Raw genomic sequence first — 25,907 nt, forward strand, 5'->3', positions numbered from 1 at the left:
GATTGTGCTCTACGTGTTTGGCAGGCATCCTTGGTGGACCATAGCCAGGAACCAAAGAATAGCATAACTAGTTTATACCTAGGCAGGCTTTTAACTTACTGACCAAAAGCTCTCTCTACCACAAATGGCACCTTGAGGTTCCCTTTGCTTTACAAAACAATCTATGATAAGGTGGAATGTGGTATGAGCTTAAATCCAAGCCCATCTTTTATAAAGCCAAGTTAGAAAATATAAAAACAAATTTCACTGTTTAATATTGAAGCCCAATATGGTAAAAACATGATCATTTCACACACTTTCTATGTATTGTTATATTTGGCAAGGAAACACTTTTTTACTGAAAATCCACAATATGTGTCTTGTAGTACTACGAGGCTTCTTACTTTAACTTAAGTTTTATTCTTGCCAGTTCATTTAATACAAGAGTGGATAAATGGAGGACCACTTGCAATTTTGGTTGGACCGTGTGATTCCTGCTGGTTGCTGGGATTTTTGCAAAGAATGTTGGATTCAGGAGTTTTAAAAATACAAATTTGCATATAGTATATTTTAGTGGTAGTCTGTGTATTGTAGTTTTGCACTTCCATTAGTTCACCTTCCCCCCATGTGTGTGTGTGTGTGTATACACACATCTGTCAGTTTCTTTTCTTTTTTAACAAAGCAATATTATGCTCAGGGTGTCCACATGTAAATATTGTTCAGAGGGGGTACAGTTCAAAATCCTACAGAGGAAGTGGCTGCAACAATAATGGGAAGTGCTATGTTCCCTTGAGCAGTTATGATGACACTGACTCCCATGTCAGAATGTAAAATGTATGTGGGCATTCTTGAAGTCCCAAGGAAGAAATGAAATATCCCATACCTGCTTTCTTTTCACACCTTAACTATACTGCTTTAAGAGCATGTAGAATTTAGCTAGCAGATGAAATAGTGTGGTTTGGCATATTTATACAGCTTGCACTTACATGTTATACACACGTGTTATGCAGGAACGTGGCTTAAAGCCAACTTTTGTAGCTGCCAAAGCACAGCATATAATTTTATATATTAATGGATGGTATGGACTTAAGTGAATATCGCTTTGCACACATTCCAATTTTATTGTGTAATTTTTCCATGTTAACTCAAAAGCACTTCATAAAGCCATGAACCTTTTTTACCTTACAGTAAATGATCATTCTTCTTTCTAGATTTCATAGAATCACAGAATTGTAGAATTGGATGGGATCCAAGGGTCATCTAGTCCAACTGCCTGCAGTAGGGATCCTGCCAATGTAGGAATCCCAGCTAGATCATACATGACAGATGACCATCTAACTCCTTGCTTTAAAACCATCAAGGGAGGAAAGCCCACTACCTCTTATGTAAATCTGTTCCGCTGTTGAACAGCTCTTACTGTCAGAAAATTCTAACTGATGTTTGGTCGGAGTCTCCTTTCTTGTAACTTCATTACTTCAGGTTCTAGCCTCCAGAGCAGGAGAAAACAAATTTGCTCCATCCTTCATGTAACAGCCCTATTTGGTGTTGGCTATTCTATCTCCTCTCAGTCTGCTCTTTACCATGCCAAACATACCCAGTTCCCTCAACTGTTCCTCATGCAGCTTGGTTTCCAGACCCTTTATCATGTGCACACGTCTCAGCTTGTCAATCTCCTTCTTAAATTGTGCCCAGAACTGGACACAGTACTTCAGGTGTGGTCTGTGATCTAGACACTATACTTCTGTTGATACAGCCTAAAATAGTATTAGGTTTTTTTGCTGCATCACACTGTTGACTCATACAGTGGTACCTCGGGTTACATAATGCTTCAGGTTACAGACTCCGCTAAACCAGAAATATTACCTCGGGTTAAGAACTTTGCTTCAGGATGAGAACAGAAATCATGCAGCAGCGGCAGCAGGAGGCCCCATTAGCTAAAGTGGTGCTTTAGGTTAAGAACAGTTTCAGGTTAAGAACAGACCTCCAGAACGAATTATGTTCTTAACCCGAGGTACCACTGTATTAAGCTTGTGGTCTACTAAGACTCCTAGATCCTTTTCACATGTACTACTAGCAAGCTAGGTGACCCCCATCTTACATTTGTGCAGCTGGTTCTTCCTAAATGTAGAACTTTCTTTGTCCCTACTGAAATTAGTTTTGCCCCAGTTCTCCAATCTATTAAGGTCATATTGAATCCCAATTCTGTTTTCAGTGGCATTGGCTACCCCTCCCAGTTTGGCGTCATCTGCAGATTTGATGAGCATCCCCTAAATTCCTTCATCCATCATTTAGAAAGATGTTGAACCACAATGGGCCCAGGACAGAACCTTGTGGCACCCCACTTGTTACTTTTTTCCAGGATGACAAGGAACTCTTAGTGAACACTATTTAGGTTCTGTCAGTCAACTAACTACAAATCCACCTAACAGTTTTCTCACCCGATCCACATTTACCAGCTTCTCCGGTAGAATATCATGGGGGACTTCATCAAAAGATATACTACATCCACAGCATTCCCCTGACCCACCAAGTTTGTAACTCTTATCAAAAATATAAATGAGTTTTGTCTGGCATGACTTATTACCTGCGACCAAATAGATATAAGCCCAATAGATATAAATTTGTGGCTTTTTCATAAGAAGTAAAGCTATCATTTAGGGCCATACTCCATGTTGAGTTGCAGCTTTCAAATTTATTTTTATGAAAGTAGCTGCAGCTGGAGTTGATCAGGGCTTTTGTAGCATCCCTGAAACAAATCCCAGCACCAGTAGTTATTAGCCATGAAGGTGAAGACTTCAAACAAGTTTTAAAAACTTAAACCCTGCAAGTTATTCATTCTGTGCCAAACAGCAGATTATTTTTTTTTGGGGGGGGGGGAATCTTGTCCACAGCTTTACCTTCCTCTCTCAACACTGTGATCCAAATTCTGATCTCTGGTGCAGCAGCTTTTATAAACTATAAGCACAGGTAATTTGGACCGTAGACAATGAAATAAGGGTGTCTAACCTTATTTAACTTCTGGTTCATGGTTGTCATGATTGAATGATATTTATATTTAACCTGTGGTAAGTTGGAATTTGTTTAGAGTACATACAGGAATTCTGACTGTCTTACTTCTATCATTTTTGAATAGCAAGAGCATTTTTAGAGGTAATAATACAAAGATAGACTTAACCCGATTATTTTTACTTGAAAAGTACTGGAGGAGGAAACATTTTTGAAAGGTTTTTGAAATGTTTCAGATAATAAAATTAAAGAAAAATGGTAGAGGTGGGAGCTTCTTATGTTTAATGTGAAGCTTATTATGTTAAGCTGACTTACAAGACTTAAATAAATCATTTTATTCATTACTAATTTTTAAAGAGAATTTTGCCTTGGGAATTCTTATGTTGATATGGTCATTGTGTACAAAGGGTAGATGACACAGATATAGTGTTTCCCTTGTCTCTTTTTAAGTATAAAAGTTTGCTCTGTGTAGTTTTTAGCAGTGAGACTGGGCATCTGTTCAGCAAACGGGAGTAATCAAAGCCGCTTACCAAGTCATTGGCTAAGGATGCTTCTTAAAATTTCTGCAGAGTTCAGCCTTTTAAAAAAGCTGTTGCTAAGAGACAAATGTATGCTGACATGAGGGCATGTCAGCATGCTTCCAATTGTTTTAGAAGCAGTTAGGCCTGTCGCTTTGCAGATGGTAGAAACTCTCTTCATAGTGGGTGGATGTGTGCTGATTATCTCATTGAATTAAGGTAACCTTTTGTCATTCATTGAGGTCCTCAGCTCAGGCACCGAACAGCTGCTCTAGGGTCTCTCACCCAACATCCTCCCCCCTTTGTATGCAATGATTATGCTAAAGAGTGTCCAGGCTGGTGCCAGGTATTCAGCCGTACACAAACTAAAACTCCTTTTAACACTACTGTGTATGATTAGTAAAAATGATTTGCAGGGTCCTATATTTGGCTGAATGATAGATAGCTCTTCCTCAAAAGAATTTGCAAGCCAAGTATACTGAATGTCTTTATCCAAAGTAATTGTTTTTTAATAGAAAGATGGAAGGCTGACCTTTTCCTTATTTATGTGGCTTTATGCTGCTGAAGTTCTCTGATTTTGCAATTTATTGGTTCCAGCTGGACTGTCTGTTTTTCTGTATATATTTGACTCCTCATATTGGACAGAACCAGTGCTACTATTTAGAACTAACTCTGCAAAAGAGTGCAGTACATATCAGATGAAAATGAAGAATTCAATACTAGTGTGTTATGTATTGCTGTATGGTATGCATTCTTGAGGTCTGGAAGAACCACACTTTAGTCTTATGAGTGCTGAACAATAAAGTAGCATTTCCAACTTCTGTATTCTTTATGAAGCCTGTATATTCCGGACTTGAGGAAATCAACCTGTCAGGTTTTGTAATAAAGCTGGCATGCCTGAAAAGAAAGCCTTCATAGTTATTCAGATGGTGTAAAAACATAAACCCGGGCCATTGTGGGGTGCAGGAGCTTACAAATGGATGTGCTTCCTAAAAGCCCCCATCAGCTTTCAGATTGACTAAGATTTATCTGGTGACTTGCTGCTTCTTTCCTTTCAAGTGAAACTGAACAAATGTGTCTTTTATCGCACACTAAGGTTTTTTTTTTAAAAAAAGACTAGGTAAAGATGCTTCATAGCCACATCCAAGTACTGATTGCCCATCCATTACACATGAGTGCATTTACTCAAGGTATGTCCTCATTTGTTTTTTGGAGACTACGAGGGCTAAGGGTGTGACAGATTGCCACCTAAGCAGACTTGTGAACCTTTACCTTGTAAAATTATTATTTTAACCTCTCCCCCTCCCCCCAAGTACCTTGAAGCAGAATAATCAAGGGCAGACAGAGCTTGTCAGCAACTTTAGTTGCCAGTCCCACTCCCCTGGTACTTTTGCCAGCTGTCCACAAAGCTGTTGGCGTGAGCCATCAATACTTCTAGGAATGGTGCAGCAGATGTCTTCAGCTAGGCAAAAAGATGCCAGGACTGGCTGAATCAAGTCTGGGCATGCAATAAGCATTTGCTCTTCTCTCCCCCCCCCGCCCCGCCCGCCAAATACTGGAGAGTTGGCTGTGCCAGAAATGTATGTGAGAGTGAGAACACCGTGTCTTAAAAGCTCCTTTAATTGTTTGCCAAGCCTCCCCCTCCCCAGATCAGAGAATAATAGTGTCTGCTCTGCAGGACTTTGTAGAAGCTTGGGCCAACACATTGCAGTTGGGACTTATTGGCAGTCATGAGAGCTTGCATGTGCTTGCCTGTGCTGGTTGCAAATTCTGTGGAGTCTTTACAAACAGGATGAACTGGCACTTTGCTGTATTCTGACTCTCTGTGCCATATAGCAGAGGTGGGGAATCTTTGGCCCTCCAGATATTGCTGAACTAAAACTCCCATAATCTCTGGCCATTAGCCATGATTGCTGGAGCTGTTGGGAGCAACATCTGGAGGACCAAAGGTGCTCCTGCCCTGCCATACAGGTGACAGGTTCCTGATGCAAAATGTTGGAGATCAGATTAAACATATCCTGGAAATTAGAAGATCTAAGTATTCCCTCTCAGCTCTGACAAATTGTTCTTTATGTGCTTTTAAAAAAGATCTATGTTTGGACTTTACCATCAGTTATGTACGCTGAAGCACTGATATTAGTGTTTTGTGGTGCAAACATTTTGCAGGAATCAGGGTGCTTTGATTTAAAACAAGGCAGTATAAATCAGTTTTCCAATTTTCCTGAGCCAGCATGCATTCAAATTAAAACATATTGGGTTGGATCCAGACTTAGTCATACTCAGACTTGTTCAGATGAATGGGTCTTGAGTTAGTCCCACTGATTTAACTGGGACCTACATGTGTGTCTGGATCCAACCCATTGATTTCTAACCGAAATGTATATTTCAGAACCTTTAATCTTGCAGCTCTCATGCCTTTTGTACTGTAGAATCATGTCTTGCTTATAAAAGTCTTAAGATTCCATTCCATGTGCACCTTTAATTAATCTCCTTGCGGAGACCCGCTCTTGTGTTGCCACCCTGCAGATCTCTCATGGAGGAGGCACACAAAGAAAGGGCTTAGGTGATTAGAAACAAGTCCCACTGAATAAAGTGGAAGTTATTGCTGAGGAAATTTGCATAAGGTTGGGCTCTAAAAGGTGTCACACACTGTCCATAAATAATATTTGTTAAATTTTATTTTATTTTTTTACTTGCTCCAAAATTGCTTTGGGACTTTTAAGTGGGAAATAATATACAAATTTAATCAACCTTCTCCATGAGATGAAAGTCACTGTGTGCTATCTTTCATCAATTGCAGGGGCTTAGGTAGTCTGGCAATAAACTAGGAGTAAAAAAATCATTCACATGGGCTCAGTGGATGATCCTTGTGAGATGCAGGACGTTACCTGGATTTACTGTCATGGTTTGTTCGCCGCTGGCCCCAGCATTAAGCTCTAAAGTGTGGACATCAACTGTTGTACCATGCATGCTTTCCCCACAGCTTTTTCTATATAAAGAAAAGCAGCTTTTTTAAAATAAGGAAACAATTTCAGTTTTAGTAAATTAATATATTCAGAATTCTTTTGAAACCATGTTAGTTTTATGGGAAGGTATTTATAACTGAAATATGCATCTGCTTTTACTTTTCTTTAAAAAAACACAATTTTTTTAATCCACCCTGATAGGACACTTTCTTTTCATAGAGATACTTGGAATGCAAGTAATTTGCAGAAAGGAAATTTCATGGAAAGTAGCAAATTTGATTGATTTGGATATCAGTGTCTGTAGGGACTTCAGCTCAGTGGTGGAGTGCATGTTTTGTATGAACAAGATCCCTGATTCAGCTCTTGGCATTTCCAATGAAAGGTAGCAAAGCTAGGAAAAATATCTGAGGCCCCAGAGTGTCACTTTCAGAGAAGATAGCAAGTCTAGCACAGGACTGTCTATCTGAAACAATGGAGAAGGCAGTTTAATATGAACACTTCCACCTATGAACTCTTCCTGCCTTTTAACAATTATCAAAGCAGCTTTTAAAAAAATCCTTCTCATCTTTAGGAAGTGCTGGAAGGGGATTTCTTCCTATTTCTTAAGTTAACTAGTAAAGTGAATGCCATAATCTTTAACAGTACAGTGGTGTGGATTGATGCACTTTTCATCCTAGTTGGCAGGGATATTGTTGCTCTTGGCAAAACACTTTTAGCTAATGACTGCCCTTCTGTTCTCTGTCCAAGGATACAGATTTCTATGTATAAAACCCAAGATAGATTATCTATTTATTGTTTATTATCATTCACCTTCCATGCATATGTATCTCAAGGGTGGTGTGTGCAATATAATAAAAATTAAAACTAGTTAAAAACAGCACAAAAATAACAAGGTGGATTTAAAAACAATTCAAAATACACACCCATGGCAGAGACCTATTCATCCAGTTGAGAAAGCTTGTTGGGAGGAAATGTATTCAGTTGTTTCTAGAAAGTGCAGATATTGGGCGCCTGTCGTAAATTGACGGGAATACTGTTCCATAGAACAAGGGCAGTCATACCGAAAGCTCTGAGTTACCTTAGAATAGGTTTCTTATATCTTTGAAATGTGAAGTAGACGCTCTTCCGCAGACTGCAGTGACCTACTGACTTATATGAAGGATAAGAAGGTATTTCAAGTAAACTGGTCCTGAGTTGTACAGGGCCTTATATCAAAACCCTGAATTTGGCCTGGTAGCAGATTGGCAGCCAGTTCAAATCCCGCAAGGAAGGAATTAGATGCTGGTGGTTGTTTGACCCCACAAGCAGTGAAGCTGCTGCATTCTGCTTCAGCTGCATTCTCTGAACCAAATTCAACAGCAACCTCAAATAGAGCACATTGCAGTAAGGTTGAGGTTATAAGTGCATGGACAACCGCTGTTAAACGTTCCTGATCCAGGAATGGTGATAGCTGTCTTAGTAGCCCAAGCTGGTAAAAGGTACTCCTAGCAACTGAGAACACTTACACCTCCAGTGACATCCATAAGAACTCCCATACATGCCACTCTGCTTTCCCCCCTATCTAGTCTGATGGGAAAGGTGTGGAAAACTTAACAGCATCTTTACTATTTTGTGACATTTTGTTTTGCCTAAATGTATTGTCCTGATAAGGATATTGGAACCTTTCTTATAGGTTAACATGTCTAACAACTTTAAAATAAAATAAAAAACTTTTAAAACCCTGTATAAATTGGTTTCGGCAATTACTTGTCACTCGTAGACCTGCAAGATTGATAAGTGTGTTCCTATAGACTACAATCACAGGGGCTAAATATATTAATTTATGGTACTTGAAGGTAAATGAATCTCATCCTGCTCTTTAGCCTAATCTGTTACTGTAAAAACTGTACCACTCAATGTGTTTCTCTAAGTAATTCTGTTGCTTAAATCCAATTACTGTACAGTGCTTTTGAAATCAAGTTTATGTTGGCTGCAGGGCAAAGCATTTTGAGCCTTGTCAGGACTCACTTAGACTCACTGGTGTACATTATGTAGATTGTTTTAAGAGTGATTACTGTGATTCTAGAGCACTTGGTATACTGTATTTATTTTAAAGAATAATGAAACGAAATAGATTGCTTTGAAAGGCAATAACATTCTCTCATAAGAAAATGGGAGTGTATTTCATTATTCTCTGATGTCACAGGAATTCTTTGCAAAGATTTTGTGAAACTAATTTTCTATACCTGGAAGAAAGTGAAGGCCAGGGTCCTTGAGAGGAACAGTGGGGGTTTATGTATGTGTTTCAACCTCCCTCCAGAATTTTCTCTTTTTCCAGTGGAAAGTGAGACAACCTTTTATGAAACACTTCCTCTTTTAGGAGAATTAAAATGATTTAAGGCAATGTTTTAAAATATTGTTTTCAGTTTGTAGTATCTGTGTAACCCAATTACTATATTGAGTACAGTCGTACCTTGGATCCCAAACACCCTGGAACTCAGACATTTTGACTCCCGAATGCTGCAAACCCGGAAGTCATTGTTCTGGTTTGCGAACATTCTTTTGGAACCCAAACGTCTGATGGGGCTTCCGCAGCTTCTGATTGGCTACAGGAGCTTCCTACAGCCAATCAGAATCTGCAGTTTGGTTTTCAAACATTTTGGAAGTCGAATGGACTTCTGGAACGGAATCCGTTCAACCTCCAAGGTACGACTGTAATTGCAATTCCTATAGATATGCAGCTCTCAAATACCACCTTCTCCAAATTTCTGCATCATGTGAAAGAAACTGAATTGTGTGTTTTCCATGTATAAATTTTTCAAACTAACGAAACACCATCTGCAGTATCACCTCCGGTGCCCATTTATTGCAGAATAAAAACTTAAATATGAGGTTAATCAAAAAATATACATCACCATAACAGATATTTTTAACAGCAAGGGTTATAAAATAGTTGTGTCTTACTAGACCTATATCACACAATGAAAGAGTTTTCAACATTAAAACTCTGAAATTAATATCAGCACATGCCTCTTTCTTTCAAGTCCTAACTTTGTTACAGTAACAATGCTAACATAATCAGAATCTATGCCAAGCATAACTGTTGTAAAGGACATTGAGAGAGATCTTATACTATCATGCAAACAATTACCATTTTGAAAAGCAAATTTTAAAACAAAATATACAAGGGATACTTTAACTAACAGTTTCATAGTACCAAGGACTATTTTGCCAATTAATGTATTAGTTTTGTGTTTGCCTGTGGAGTGAACTAAAATGTTTCATTATGGTCTGTGCCTCAAAGATCTTGAATGTATGCTTCGCTTCTCTGATCATCATGAAGTTGAAGCTTGTTGTTTTAAGCTAGTACGGGCAGCAAGGATTCCTCTTGCAAGGTCATGTAACAGCTATTCATGCAAAAATGTGGGTTGTGCTTAGACGGGCTGAGGAAATTCTAGTACTTGGACTAATCTGATATTGGCTCTGAGGCAATTAAGTAATACCTAGCATAATTGTGCAGGAAAATTTGCAATAAAGGATCTGAAATGACTGCCAATTTGCTACTGGGCAAAAGTTCAAGGTTTTATTGTTAATATATAAAGCCCTAAACAATTTAGGACCTGGTTATTTGACAGACCACTTTATCTCATAAAGCTGTATTTGGTCAATTTCCCTTCTAATACATACCATGGACCAACGCTTGTTTCTGACTCATTTTTATTCAGACAGTCCTTCAGTGAGTAATGATTCTGCTTTTTAATTTTTGATTTTGTAAGTCCTCCATGAAATCCACATTGCCAATTGCAAATAAGAGATAGCTCTCCTTTACAACATTTGTAGGCACATATATACCTTGGTCATTGGTATAGCCCACATAATGGGCCTCATATTGTTTCATATTGATGACAACATTTATATTAGATGCTACTCATGGGGTAGCTCAACAACCTTCCTTTTCCTTGTAGTTTGGTGAAGTGACAATCCTACAGCTACCTGCTGCAGCAGGACACATGTAGATTGCAGATTTTTGGTAATTTCATGCTGTCATGTTGTCAATATTCTGGACAAGGTGACCATTTTGAATGCCCTCCCTTCTGCCGTCCATAGCACTTGTGGGTATAGCAACGTATGGATTCTGAACTACTGGGTGGTGGGGGGAAGCAGCTTCAAGAAAAAGTGCTTCAATATTATACCACAGAACCCACAGATATAACCTACTGCTCGACTGCTTCCAGCGCCAGGCAATGGGGGGGGGGGTAGTGGCAAAAAGAAAAGAAATAAATTTGTTCCAAAGACTGTGGGGGCAGGGTAGGCAGTTTCCCAGATTTTTAAAGAGATTTTCTGTCTTCCCTTACCTTAACCTTAAGAGGTGGGTGAGGCTGTTTTCTTTCTTTCTTTCTTTCTTTCTTTCTTTCTTTCTTTCCCCTCCCCCTTTTAAAAAAAAGTATGGTGGTCCTTTGTATTTCCAGCTGCCCTCTGGTACTGCTTGAAATGGGAGTTGCAATCCAAAATATCTTGAGGGCACCAGGTTGGGAAGGGTTGTTATCTCTCTCTCCCTACCCCAGCAAAGTTTAGATTACAAGCCACTTAGGGACAGAAGCACTGTACAAATAAAAACATGACTTTTAAGGCAGTGAATACCGAATTCAGATCACTTTTCGTCTTTCCATTGTTGTGGCATGGAACTTCATTTAAAATGCCTGGTGTTTTAAATATATGGTCCTAAGACCAATTAAAAACTGCCTTGCAGATGAAAACAAAAAGCGTGATGGATCTTTAATTGAACATGACAGCTGTTCATTTTAATTACTCCTGGATCAAAACCATCTTCCTGAATGCTTGTTATCAAGTGATTTACCTAAGGAAATAAGATGAGTGATAAAAGGGTTCCTATGAAAAGTAACTGGTTTATTTTCACTGGAGATTCTATCCCTTTTAACTTAAAATATAGCCAAGTTTGATTGTCTCTTTTGTTATTAAAGAACTATTGATATATTGCGGAAAGAAACAGTGTCCTCTCCTCTAGTTATGTTGTGCAGGTTTCATGACAGATCCCTCTGAAAACATTGGTATTCCTGTAACCTTTGAGAGATATGTGTAGAGTATATTAATGAGCACTACTTCCAAGTGATGTACAGTAACTTCACTCTCAGATAAAAACAGATGTGAATGATTCTGTTTTAATATTTAATTAGGCTCTAGGCCTCTGTTGGCTTGTTTAAGCTGACCTGACAGTGTTATACCTGGAAATACTTCAAATTAAATGCTGAGTACTTGACCTTGTTCAAATAGTTGTAATTTAATAAGCCTGATACCTCTTTGTGGAAGTACCATGGGTAATGAGAACTGTTCTTTGGCAGAATTTGCTTGCCTTTGAAGGGAACAATTTGCTGCATGCCTCTTTTTAAAGTTTATCATCTGAAAGGGGTAGTATTTTATTTCTTTATTTAATGGAAGAGTTGTAGAGTGATAAAGTGGCTCCAAAGTTAAGTTCTGGATCTCGCGGCAACTAACACCAGAAATGGAGAGCTTGAGGCCCTCCAGATGTTACTTTACTGCAGCATCTGTCTTCCGTGCCGTTCACCATGATAGTTGGAGCTAGTGACACTTCATAGAATTGTAGAGTTGGAAGGGACCCTGAGGGTCATCTAGTCCAACCCTTTGCAGTGCAGGAATCTCAACTAGAGCATCCATGGCAGATGGACATCCAACCTCTACTTGAAAACCTCCAGTGGGAGAGAGTCGTGATACAACAACAGCGGTTGGGCCACATTTTCTTCATTCCTGAGTTACACACATGGAATTGATGCCTACACAGAGCCAGTTTCAAGAACATTCTAGAGCTTTAGCCAGGAACATGATTCTCATTCCTCCTTTCCTCAGGAGGCAACTTAAGCCAAACACATACATACAGCATTGGCTGGGATCATTCTTTTTGCTTCTCAGCTCTTCTGTTAGAAGTAATTGAGGATTTAAGCTATATTTCTGTAGGAAGCCTTTCCACTTGTATTTTTTTCATATTTTGTTTCTAATATTGTTGGAACGTGTTCCATAGTTTTTGTTTTGTTCTCTCCTTTATCTGCACTCCTATTCTGAGGCCTTGCCCCTGCTGCTCTTAGGAACCCTTCCCTGCCTGTTTCACTGTCCAAAACCAAATCCCCATCATATTTCTGAAGGGGAAGGAAGACGGGGTGGGAACGCTTACTGGAAACAGAAGATGCTTTGCTATCCTCTCCTTAATTGGAAATGATGCTCCACTCATCTGCATTCTGATTTTTCATGAAAAACCTAAAGGGTTTGGCTTTTCCTTTTTGCATTTTCCAGAAATGTTTTGGGGGAAATGACTGAAATGAGCCAAAGGGAAGTTTGTCCATCATTAGCTATGTCAGGTTGTGTCTGAGCTCTCTTTCTCAAGGTAGTTTTCTGCCATTTAAGGGAAAAGGTTTGCTGGCATTAAGTATAATTTAATCCTTCTGTGTGGTTACTTCTCCAGGTAAAATGAGTAGTTAAGCTTTTTCTAGAATCTCTCTACTTTCGGCTGGCCTGTTAAAATCAATTGAATAGTTCCAGTTGTTTCTGTATCTTAAACCCTCTCTGTTTATATCAAACCTGTTGAAATAAAATTACTTGGCACAGTTGTAAAGGGGATTGAAAAGTGTACAATGTAGAAATGCCAGGTGTGCTTTGCTTCTGCGGTTCTCTAGAGCTTGGTAGAACTGTTGGCTCCATTTTATAGTTTCCTTCAGTGTGAATTTGTTGACCCAGATGTAAGACATCTGTATTTTGGCATTCTTGCATTTCCTAATATTTCTGCTGTTTTATCATTCCTACAGTCTCACTACTTTGGTGAGTCGTATTACACATCTGGGTATTGCTTCTCCTTTCAGCTAAAGTGGCTTACAGTGAAATACCCAAGTTTACTTAAAACAGTTATTTGAAACAGCATGTTTAAAATATATCTGAGTAAAACCTATTGAAGTAAGATGCAATCTTCATTAGCTCAAATTTAATTTTTATAAGTGTCTTTTATGCTGATTATTGATCAATCATGACTTTGGAATTTGCTTCTAATGGTTCCAGCTGTTGTGAGAAGAAATCCCAACTGGGCGCTTGCTTACGAACACATGTGAAATGTGTTAAAACATTACTCGATGTATTTTTCCTGCTGTGGTAGGCAATACAGATAACATCTGTAAACGCTGATTAAAAGAATGGTCTCCCTCTACCAGAATTTAGAGAATTAGCATGATGTAGCTTGACGGGAATATTCTTTATTGTGCATGGAGTGGCCTCTGTCTATTGTTGTAAGATGCCTTGGGTCTTTTTAAGAAGAAGACATAGAAGAAATCTAATAAACTAATCTTAAGTGTTATTCAGAGCATGGATGGGTAGGATCTAGCTAACATGGTTCCGTAACACAAAACCCCTGTGGGGAGCTGCTGTGTGAGCTGATGGTATCAACAGTATCTTGCATTTGACAGCAGAATGTCCTTGTTACTATTGATTGGGCTGCTTGGTCAAGTGAAAACACATTGATCTATCCTTTAAACTCAGCTGTATGAAAATTTAGAGATGTATATATTATGTCATTGAACAGTGGGAGTTACAACCCTTTAAGAGCTTTCATAGTAAATCTAGTCCAAATTGGTCACCTGGAATATGTATCTATAATGATTCTGAGTCATTTTACATACTAATTTCCTCACTCCTTTAAAAAATGTGGCATTTTAAAACTTGGAGAAAAGGATGGGATATAAATGCAATAAATAAGCTCTTCTGCTTACCCGCTTAAGAAAGCTAGAGGGGCCAGCCAGATGGAGGTGTCACTTGCCAGCCTGGCATCCAAAGATCTCCGTGTGGTCCCAATTGGACCTGTGCCAGTTGCAAAACATGCTTGGCTAATTTTTTAACACAATCACAGGGCCATAGTAAATGCCCAGACCGCAGCCAGGTGAGGCAGCAGTGATGAAGACAGATCTTGATGTTTCTGTGTTCACATTCCTTGGCTTATTACTTAACACAACTTTTGCTGTTAGATTATTCCAGCTCTTTTTTCCAGGGTTGCAAACTTCATTCACATATTACAACTGATATTCTCCGGGATTTGTCTCTAAGGTTTTGTATCTGATATTAAGCAGGTGTTGATTAACCTCTGTCCTGTGATGGATCAGTTGCTAGACTATAGCTTCTGTATGGTAGCTGAGAAACTATCCCAAAAGATACGATTGCATGAAATATAATGTCAGGCGGATGACAAGTGTGCTTGTGGCTGGTGAATTTTGAAATACTGGTGTCCCTGCCCCCCTTTTTAATAGGCTGAAGTGGCTAAACTATGATCCCTCCAGCAGTTGTTCCCAACTCCTTTGAGCCCCCATCAGTGTGGTCAGTGGTCAGGATGATGGGAAATCCACCCCTGGTTATAACATCAACCTCACCATTTGAAATCCTTATAAAATGCCCTGCGTAGTAAAAGTTCGTTTGGTACTTTTAAAAATAATAGTAGTAGTCTCTCCCCTCTCCTATACTTTGTTGATATTACTTTTCAGGTATAGATTTATGTCTCGTATAAATTGCTATGTTTGGCAGAGTATGGAAAACAAGTCTGTAAAATTATGTAATGTCTGAAACTTTGTGTTTATGATTAATTAGGTTATCATAAAATGTGTTTTTGTGTGCTGAATAATTGGGTCCTACTTTTTATGTGCTCGGCTGCAGACTAAGGCTTTCAGCCTGGATCTAGTTACTTTAGTAGGCTTTCTTGTTAAAACTGTTTTTCTTACTGGTCTTTGGAACACAGCCTTCAGTATGTTCAAACTAATGTAATTTGAATTATATTGACATTAGTTCATAAATTGTGGATACTGGATTAGTTGGCTTAGCTTCTGTATTGCTGTTTGAGTTTTAACCAATCATTTATTGATGTTGTATTAAACTTGCTTTGTAGTTGTATCCTAGTTGTCGTAGTTCAGATTTTATCTGGTGAGTAAAGTAATTTGAAATGCTCTGACATCTGGTACACCAGCACAGTTCCTTCTGCCTAAGGGGTTTCTATTTCAGGATAGCATCTTTTGTATCCAGAGATTTACTCTGTCATGCATGAGATGTATTTTCCAAAATAAGGTAACTATAGTCACATAGGTGGCTGATTGGCTGCGTGAAGATAAGTTGAATTGGTTCTTTAGAAGAGTGCTGTGCTTTCTCAGAATTTGAATACACCTCAAAAATCTACTGAAAAAATATCACTAGGTGTTGTAACCAGATGTGTTTTCAAGCAGGCACCCATCTGCTGAACACACAAATTGGTCCAGGGCATAGGAGTGAGGCGATCTTGAAGATAACTTGGCCCTAAGGTGTTTATAAAAGTACAGTGGTACCTCGGGTTACATACGCTTCAGGTTACATACGCTTCAGGTTACACTCTCCGCTAACCCAGAAATAGTGCTTCAGGTTAAGAACTTTGCTTCAGGATAAGAACAGAAATCGGGCTCCGGCGGCACAGCAGCAGCGGGAGGCCCCATTAGCTAAAGTGGTGCTTCAGGTTAAGAACAGACCTCCGGAACGAATTATGTACTTAACCCAAGGTACCACTGTAAGACCTTAACCTTGTTCTGGTAGCATATAGGCAGCCAGTGCCCTTTAGCTAATGGTAGGTAATTTCTGTTACACATGCTTTACTGTCTGTTTTATGAAGATATCTCATTGAAATCATTGTTGGAGTTAAGGAAATATTTGACTCAATTGGATCTTTTATTTCTGTAATTAATAGATGGAGGGTTTTTTTAATAAAAGTTTTGTAAATACAATGGGATTATGATTGGGAAAACATTGATTTGATATTTGAAATTCTGGCTTACGTGGGTTGTTTTTTTTACTTGTCAGTGACTGCAATAAATCTTTGATTTGTTGATAAATCTTCCTGTCTCTCTGAGTTAAAATGTATAGTCTGTTCACGATTCTTCTGCTTATTCACAGAAAAATCACAGTATACCTGTTTTCCTTCCATGTCTTCCCCTACTATTATAGCATTTCTTTTCATGGTTTTGAACTCATTTCATTGCATGCTCTCTGTTCTTCGTTGGTTTTGCCTCTTCTCAAACACCAATCTTATTAAACCACCACACCAATCTCCATGCTTGTGTGCTCATGATTCCTTACCTATTTACTTCTCTCCTTAAATAGTCAGCTTCCTCGTTTTAAGGAATTATTAAAAATGGCCTTTTCTGTCTTTTTTTATTTCCCTCTTGATACTGGGTTGGATCCAGAGAAATCAGTAGTTTCAGTAGAAGATGACTTTGCCGCTCTCTCCTCTCACCCAGCGGCCCCCTGAAAAGACCTCTCTTGAGGGTTGTGGGACTCGGCTAAACTGGGCGGGCTGTGGCACAGGGCGCTCTACCAGATAGTAGGAAGGGAGCTACTCTGTGGTGGCTCCACAGTTACATAATTTATGAACCCATACATGTGAAAATAGTTCAGGTGTAATTTAAGAATGACAGCTGCTGATCTCTTTGTGGATGAGGGGAATATTGTCTGGTTTTCATGTAAGGAAAGAGATATTATAAGCAGCTGCTGCTGTTCATGAACTTGTTTCTTAATTTCAGTCTCCACAGCTATTTCTTGGTATTCAAAACTGTGTGTGTATTAAAGAAGAACCAAATGTTGACAGATGATTTTTACACTGAAGTTTTTTCAGTATTCTAAGAAAAAGCACCAAACTGGTATTAATAGCTAGTATTAGTAAACTGAGGCTATATTAAATATTTTAATTCTGCATTGCGAAACAAAAGCCTAACATGTTTTAATAAAAGAGAATAACATTTTGAGGTCACAAAAACAGGAAACAAGATTCTGTATGCAAGAGAACCAATAATTGATTCAACACTTTCTTTCCCTAGCCACGAGCAGATCCCATTCCAATATGTAGCTTCTGTTTGGGGACAAAAGAATCAAATCGTGAGAAAAAGCCAGAAGAACTCCTTTCCTGTGCTGATTGTGGCAGTAGTGGTAAGTCTTTCACTGACCAAATTAGACAGACCTTTTCGCAGTCTTTTACAAGTGTTTTTGCAACCAGTGGTTCTTTGAGGATGTAGTACATCATTTCTATGAGCTGAAGTGTTCCCTCTATGAGTGCAGCTTTCCTTTTTGGGGAAGAGAAGCACCTTCCATTCACAGAGTAAAAATGTTAGCTAAAGGCCCCCCCCCATTATGCTTTTGTTGTGTTCAGAGTTTTAGTTACCTTTTAAAAAAAAATATGTTCAAAATAATTTAATGTGCTTTATAGCCACATCTGCTGGAAGAAATTGAGATTTTAATGTTTATACATCATTCAGCACCACAAATATATGTTAAGTCAACAACTGTGTGACTTCTAATCAGTTTCACTCTGCGAGCTTTTGGAAACTGCCCGAATAACTACCAGTTACTCACAAAGACACATAACAAGAAAAGTATCTTTGGGACAGAGAAATTTGGTGTGCTTAGTTAGCCCTGTTTTATCCCCCCACCAAAGCCACGTTTCTCCCCTCTGAGGTTCAAAATACGCATTTTCCATCCCCAGCCATTAAAATGGTATATAAAAATGAAATGTTTATTGCCATTCCTGTGCTTTTGTGCTTGATAAGATTCTTGTATAGTTCTCTGACGTTCTTTGTTAACTTTCTTTTTACCTTATGTATTTTGGATGAGACCAAAAGTTAACTCTAAAAATTATTATTTAATTATTACTACTGTCACTTTTTCCTTCTTAGCACTTACTTATTTTGTTTTATGAAAAGCATCAAGAGATGTTAGGATAGTCTATTATGCCTATGAAGAAAGTAAATTCCTCCTATGTGAACTTGAAAGCTTTCCTTTTCAAATCAACCCTTGCTTGCTTTTCTTTTTTCTTTTATCATTTTAAACTTGTGGGGCTGAGAATTAGGATCTCCTGCTTTGGTCCTGAAATATCTATTCTTGCCTGACTTTTGGTGATGTGGGTGGGTGCAGTAACCAGCTTTCAAAGCTAGATGGAAAGTGACACGCTCTGACCCTGGAAGGAGGTCAGAATTTTGTTTTCTGAGCATCTAATTCAGGTACAGAAGGTTGAATGCTGTAGTCCTTATGTTTCACAATAGTTTAGTGCTTGTGAAAGAATTGAAACACGTAATGATAGAAGTTCTGCCATGATAGACGCAAAAATGGCATACAGGGCAGTGAGATACAACTGAAGAATGTGATATTTTGGTCGCCAAAAAGGCCTTTATCTCATAGAGAAGAGAAAACCTTTTTGACTTTATGGCTTACTATGTGGTATATCCATATCATGGGGTTGGTTCGCTGGGTTGTTCTTTAGTTGTAAAATACATACTGCTCCTGGTTGCTGTCTTAGCAGCGGAGATGGTTGTCTTCATTTCAAGTGTTAAAGAACTGAGTTGTCAAAACCTGTCCATTTTGTAGAATAACTTTTAAGGGCTGCTTTCCCCCCTTCATGTGTATTTAAATTTTATGGGCTGTAACTTTTACTCAAACTAGACTCCTTGAAATGAATGACTGTGACTAACTTGGGCATATTAATTTCAATGGGTCTTCTGAGTCGAATTGAATTGAATATAACATGCCTACATGTGCTTCGTGTATCACATAGGTAAACACTGGTCTTGCATAGTGGCCCTAAACGTTGGGATGGAATTGCGTTTGCAAGCCTTACAATTTAAGACTTAAGAATTTAGCGGGGTGGGGATGGGGTAATGCAACAGTACAACATAAACCACGGTTGAGCAAATTAGTCTGTACATGAGCTAGTGCACACAGCTTAAGCACACACACTTTTCTTCTCCCTTTCTCCAGTGGGGAATCAAACCACAGAGTGACAAGCTGAGCATTTCCCTGCTGGAGGATCCCTGCTGGAGGAAAGGAGAAAAGTAGGAGAATTCAAGTTGTGTCTATGAGCAGGCTGCTTGTGTACAGACTAATGTGCTTAACTGCAGTTTATAGCTTAGCTTTGCATCTGGATGCCACCATAGATTAATGTCATTTTAAGATGATATGATACTATTTTATAGATGATTAATGCATTTGCCAAGAGCCCCCCTCCCCAAATGATGTAGTTTTTTGTTCTTGCATATGTCTGAAAAAAAATCTATTGGCTTCACAATTCACTTATGAAAATACAATTTAATTTGGTATCTATTAAATGTGTATAAGGTGCTCTTTGGAGATTGGTTATTACACTCTGGCTGTCTGCAAATATGGCTTTTCATTATGCTCTGACTGTCTGCAAATACAACATTTCATTAATCAGTGCATAATGTAATCAGCTTTTTTGCATTATAACAATTCACTGACAGTTCTAAGGAACAGCAGAATTGGAAGCGCCCAACTTTCATGGTTCAGCTTCAGTTCGAATTAACACTGATGCATTCTCTTTGCCTCATTAAAGGTAAATTATGTTTAATTAGTTACTTACCATTATTTAGCTATACAATGAGACATTGAGATTGGCAGTCAAATTGCCAGATGGCTAAACCTTAAGTGCAGGTGACATCAATTATTATTATTTTTTAAAAACACAAATCTTCATGCTGTTCAGAGGTTTTTCATAAAAATGACTTTGGGCTTAGGTATGCTGTTACACAGACCCCCTGGGGTTCACAGGCTACCAATTGGGAACCACTGTCTTAGACTATAATCACATTGGACTGGACTGGACTTGCTTTTGAGTAGACATGCATAAGGGTGCCTGTGTCACAGTTGTTTGAGGGGGAGAGATGAATATGTTGAACACAAGAGGGGCCAGGTCAGAAGGACAGCAGACACAAATTAGATCAGAGGCAAGCAGCAGTTCATAACAACATGAAGGTGTTTATTGCCTCTTTTGAAGATGGAAGCACTGTTTAGGTGCAGAAAGGTGTCTTGTAGTTGAGTATTTTTTGTATTTTTTAATATATTATATATGTATATATACATGACCGTTATTTAACGTTGCAGACTATTAGGCATAAGCATAATAATGCTATATATATATTTTTGTGACTAAAACCTTGTCTTAAAACACATGGTTAAAGCAGTAATAGGGCATGAGGGAGGGGGCTTAATTTGCTCAGGGAAAGTGGTCAGAGCTGGGGCATATGACTAATGTGGGTGGAGCTTCCTTGCAGCCTGCTGAGAAAGCGGAGCTCTTTAGTTCTCACACACTGTGGAAACTAAGTGACTGTTGATTGCAGAGGAGCAAATCGCTAAGAACACTGGAACTCATTGATGAAATAGACAATCACTGGAGCCAAAACTAGTTAATAACTGCCTAAATTACAAGATAGTCAAAAGGCTTGTATCTACCAAGTTTGTTGTGATGCAATTTACTTTTTCCAGTTAGAAGATTCCTGAAAAAAATAATTCATAGTCCACAGAAATTAAGGAAAACAAAAAATAAAAGAAAGAGCATCTAGAAAAATTAACCTCTGTTGGGCTAAGAATACAAGTTTCCTCTTGGTAACAGCAGAAAAAATATATTCCCAAAATGACTTAAGGAGAAGCCAAAAGCAAGGCCTCCTGTCTATCTGTCAAGAAAACCAAGCCACCGTGCTTTCAGTATCCCAGAAAGATGGTAGGAGTGGGACAGAGCGATTCATGGAGAGAAAACGATGTACACTAAAAATTGTTACAGTAGGATTGGGGGGAACCAACTTTCTTTGTGTGTTTTCTAATAAGAAATCCTTCTTATTTTTAATCTCCAGCCAGACACTGGTTGTTCCCCTCCAGTTCCATCCCCTAAATAATTTCCTTCTCATTAAATCTTCATAAGGGACTTTGCTACCATATGTAGTGCCATCTGTGGAAAAACTCACTAGCCTCAGATGAAAGGCACCCAGTGAGCGCAATGTTCCAGAATCAAAGAGATACTTAAAAACCAAAGCTCACCTCATTTCTCAGATGGAGACCTGTCATTCATCGCAAAGGCAATTTAAGCTGCTACAAAAAACCATTCGCACCTAGAAGTGTGAATCAAATTGAAAACAAAGACATTAACCTGCAGTCTACTATTTCCTTAGCCTAATTTTGTTTGCTTCTCAAAGCCTCATTCCAGTTAACCAAAAATTATGTGATGTTCCAGCCCGGACAGGACAGCTTCCAAGATGCAAAGCCTATCCTTTTTTCTTGTTTTTAATTAATTCAAGGAGCAACCAGGATTCTCTTGACTAGCAGTCAGATACCTATAATACGTAATATTTTGAAGATGCCCATCTTCAAAGGAAGATAAAGGGCCCATCACTATGTGTATCCCAAAAGCTTCTATGATGGTAATAAGAATGACCCCTTAAATCAGAGCTTTCCAAACGCTTGTGTTGTGACATGTTAGTGTGTTGGCTATAGTGTGTAGGTATGTTGCACGAATACACCCCGCACTCCTCCCAGGGCTGGGAAGGGGTTAGTTTAGCCTCTGGTCTGCTAGTAAAATTGTGTCACCATGTCCCAAAATGATGCATGTCTAAAAAGTGTATCACTAATATGAAAAGTTTGGAAAGCTCTGCCTTAAATCCTTCATCATGCTCATTGGCCAGCACCCCAGAACCCAGAAAATAAGTCCCAGAGGGAGCAAACCCAACAGATAACTTGCTCAATGGCTTTAAAAGCCACAGAGAGAACAAAGGGAACAAACAGGGTCATACTCCTCCTGTCTCTTTTTTGATGCTCAATAAAAGTGACCAAAGCTGTTTCAGTGCCAAAACCAAGCCTGAAGCTAGTTTGAAATAGTTCTAGATAATTGGCTTCTTCCAAACATACTTGAAGCTGAATGGGCACCTTGTAAAAAAGACACTTAAGGCATGTCTGGTGCGTGGCTGTAAATTAGAGCTAGAAAATAAAAATAACTGGAAGCAGGAATAATTTTGAATTACTACATCCAGACATATATGTGCATAGCCACAAATCAAAAGTCCTGCGTAATACTAACTGGCAAGTATTTCTCTCTCTCTCTTTATGGTAGAGAAAAGAGTAGAAATACAATGAAAATGCACATAAGATACATTTTTTAAAGCTCACCATAGTAGTAGTTGAACTCTCAAGGATTACTGAAATGTATGTGCTTTGAAGCCTCAAAGTATACATTAAGGATAGACAATATGTTAAGGAGTTTAACAATAAAGAGTAGAGTGTTTTGAAAACAGAAGTATGGTACCAATATTTTTATTGTCAACACCAAAATTAAACATGTATTAACAATTTCTGATAAAAATGTGGATTCAGCATGTGTCTCTTATGTGAATTGCAACTAAAGTGTTGCCGACCCCCCCCCCCATGGCGATTAGACATACTGTTTTGGCACCCAGGTCCCGGGAGCCATTTGGCGCCTAGCTATTTTATCTCAGTTTCTAACTCTGCTTCTACTCAGAGAAGACCCATTGAAATTAATGGACATGACTGACTTGGGTCCATTCATTTAAATAGGTCTACTCTGAGTAGTACTAGTAAGGGATATAACTTTATTTGTTAACGTTTGTTAGACACCAAATAATTGAGGTTCTCTGGGCAGTCTTGTAATAGCAGCTGCCTCTCTTTTTGTCCATGAGAGAGAAGACGTGAATTCTGAAAGTAGCCAGTACTGATGAACTAGTACTTGGAGAAGATGTCGTAGAGCTTTAGGTGATCTGGAACATAAATAATCCTCATGTATGAATACTCCCTTTTTATAGGACATCCATCCTGTTTGAAATTCTGTCTGGAGTTGACGACAAATGTAAAAGCCTTAAGATGGCAGTGTATTGAATGCAAGACGTGCAGTGCCTGTAGAATCCAAGGCAAAAATGCAGTAAGTTTTAATCCCTTATTACAAATAATATATAATGTTTGCTCTAATTATTTAGGTGTAGTTGAACCAAATTTACAGCGTAGTAGGAATTGGGTGAAAATTATGCCAAGGGATTGATGGTTTGTTTGTTTTTGTCTTTTGCTAGTTTCTCCATGAAAATATATTTTTGTAAGATTACTTTTGTTTTCCCTCCCTCCATTTCAATTTCAGGATAATATGCTTTTCTGTGATTCTTGCGATAGAGGTTTCCACATGGAGTGCTGTGACCCACCTCTTTCCCGAATGCCAAAAGGTGATCTCTGAAAATGCTTTCAGTGTATATGGCTTGATTTTATGTATGTATGTATGTATGTATGTATGTATGTATGTATGTATGTATGTTTTTGTACATTCCATGTGTATCTTGATTTTCAGTTCAATATTATGAATTGATTCAGTGAATTATTTATGCATAAGCTATTCATTCTTGGATACATTGATGTGTTTGTGATGGAGCATTCCGAAATAGCCCCTCTTTTTTCTATGTGTTCTTTATAGCTTCCATAATACAGTACATTTGAATTGTAAGAGGGCCGTTCAGGTTCTTTTTTGTTGTTCTTGTCTTTTTGTAGCAGCTTCTGTAGCTGGAGAGCTAAGGATTTGTCACAGTATAAATTTGTGGCAGAGCATGGACCATCAGCTCAGATTTCCCTCATCTAAGTTTAATTTTCTACCAAATTACCCTTCAAATAATAGGACTTGGCATTTCTTTTTGCAGTTTTTAAGAAGTCCGTAAATATAGTTCACCTTCTTTATCACATGCAAGCAAGAAAATGTGCTCACGTTGTTACCTATAATGTTAAAATGGAAGGCGACAGTAACCTGTCAATATTGTTGGCTGATCAAAATGTGGTTCTTATTATTGTCGTTTATAGTTCAAGCCGCTAAAAGCTTTTGGTACTGATAATGCTGGTTACAGCATTCTGATTCAGGCAATCAGTTTATTGTTATTGCAAGGAAACAATCTTTTGTACCCTCAAAGTCATCTGTATTCTATTCTAATACCTAGAATATTTAATTTAAAGCTTTTAAAAGTTAAATGTAACCTGCTTGTCTTCTCCACTTCAGCATGCTAGCAAAATAGACAAGTTGCAGTCTTGCTGTTTTGTAGGCCAGCAGTCCCAGTGACTTTAATTTACCATCTCTCAACCTTAGAAATAATAGCCATTCCTAAAAGTCATAGGACATCAGTTGTGCCTAGACTGGATGTTGCCAGGACCCGAGTCACAGTTGCAAAATCTTTTTTTGTGGCCCATGGACAGTCATACAGATGGGTTCTGCAACTGCACTGTGCTATTGGAATATTTGTACCCTACCTACTAATGAGTTCTTGGCGTGGCTTACAATATATTTAAAATACAATAAAAATTGACAATTGAGATGTTGAAATTCTTCAGTAGGTGAGATTGCTTTATTTGCTGCTGTCTCATGACTTCAGGTTTCTGGTAACAGACCCAAGAGTCTACAAACCTTCTTCCTATCATTGGATGTACCAGCATCACTCTGTTGTTCATTGGGAAATTTCTAGAATTAATGACTGGGACCTGATGCTCATGCACTTTCACCTGAACAAAATCTTTTTTGAATAATTAATGCAGGGATGTGGATTTGCCAGGTCTGCAGACCAAAGAAAAAAGGAAGGAAGTTACTTCAAGAGAGAGCATCACAGATAAGGCGGCGATACACAAAACCTATTGGGCGACCAAAAAATAAACTAAAGCAACGAATGTTGTAAGTGTTTTGGGGTTTGGCTTGTCTTCTACATTTGGGTGGTGTTGCACTTAACAGGCAGATTCTTACGATGAGAAATGATTTCATTGCTGGGTTGTTCCAAGTTCGTACATCTTCCTGCTACTAAACTTCTGGCGGTTCCCTCACTTCAAGAAGTGAGGTTACAGGGAACCAGGCTGAGGGCCTTCTCAGTGGTGGCACATGCCCTGGGGAACGCCCTCCCATCAGATGTCAAGGAAATAAACAACTATCTGACTTTTAGAAGACATCTGAAGGCAGCCCTGTTTAGGGAACTTTTTAAAGTTTGATGTTTTATTCTGTTTAATATTCTGTGGGGAGCCACCTAGAGTGGCTGAACCAGATGGGTGGGGTATTAATAATAATAATAATAATAATAATAATAATAATAATAATAATAATAATAATACTGTAATTATTTTATTATTATTATTATTAAGTACCTGGTTTTAACCTAAATAGAAACATACAGATGTTTCTGTTCATGCTTCTTTTTTAAGTGCATTAAAGCACTTCTGGATGATGGAGTTAAGGCAGCAGAGTTCTCATATTAATTGACAGAGCCATATAAATAACCAGTCAGGTGGCAGTGGCAGCTGATGCGGCCTCTGCTCTGGCCCTTGCCACCGACTGCTATCTAGTAGCAAAAGTTGTGGAACTTGTGTGTGCCCCTATTGCAAGGGAATGTTTGTTATTTGATCACTTGATGGCAGCCATTTTTCACTCCTGATGAGCAGACATGTGCAAAATTACCTAGTGGTTTGTCAGTTTTTGTGTTGAACATTGGGTCATCATGTTACGAGACAACTGAATTATGTTATTTGAATTGTTGGAACGGTGAAGGTCTGCACTTGCCGTAGTTGATGATGCAGAGTTGCAGAAATAACTTAC

The 25,907-nt window shown here is 38.5% G+C and overlaps 1 protein-coding gene and 1 long non-coding RNA gene across 16 annotated transcripts in view; one reads left to right on the forward strand and one right to left on the reverse strand.

Annotated features, from left to right (window-relative positions):
- The window catches only part of KAT6B (lysine acetyltransferase 6B), an 86,992-nt gene that overhangs the window by 12,566 nt on the left and 48,519 nt on the right, over window positions 1-25,907 (forward strand). For all 15 annotated transcript variants that reach the window (XM_083502303.1, XM_083502308.1, XM_083502299.1 and 12 more), the window contains 4 exons: window positions 17,341-17,449; window positions 23,113-23,228; window positions 23,439-23,520; window positions 24,866-24,998. In XM_083502303.1, the coding sequence (XP_083358429.1) occupies window positions 17,341-17,449; window positions 23,113-23,228; window positions 23,439-23,520; window positions 24,866-24,998 (440 nt within the window). The remainder of the gene's footprint in view (window positions 1-17,340; window positions 17,450-23,112; window positions 23,229-23,438; window positions 23,521-24,865; window positions 24,999-25,907) is intronic.
- Window positions 4,116-25,907, reverse strand: part of LOC310706742 — a 50,333-nt gene continuing 28,541 nt past the window's right edge. The window contains exons 2-3 of the long non-coding RNA XR_014526136.1: window positions 6,392-6,492; window positions 4,116-4,400 (exon numbers count right to left, since the gene is read on the reverse strand). This is a non-coding gene — a long non-coding RNA (uncharacterized lncRNA). The remainder of the gene's footprint in view (window positions 4,401-6,391; window positions 6,493-25,907) is intronic.

This window comes from Podarcis liolepis (genome assembly GCF_965112155.1).
Source record: "Podarcis liolepis genome assembly, chromosome: 5".
Classification (NCBI taxonomy): Eukaryota; Metazoa; Chordata; class Lepidosauria; order Squamata; family Lacertidae; genus Podarcis; species Podarcis liolepis.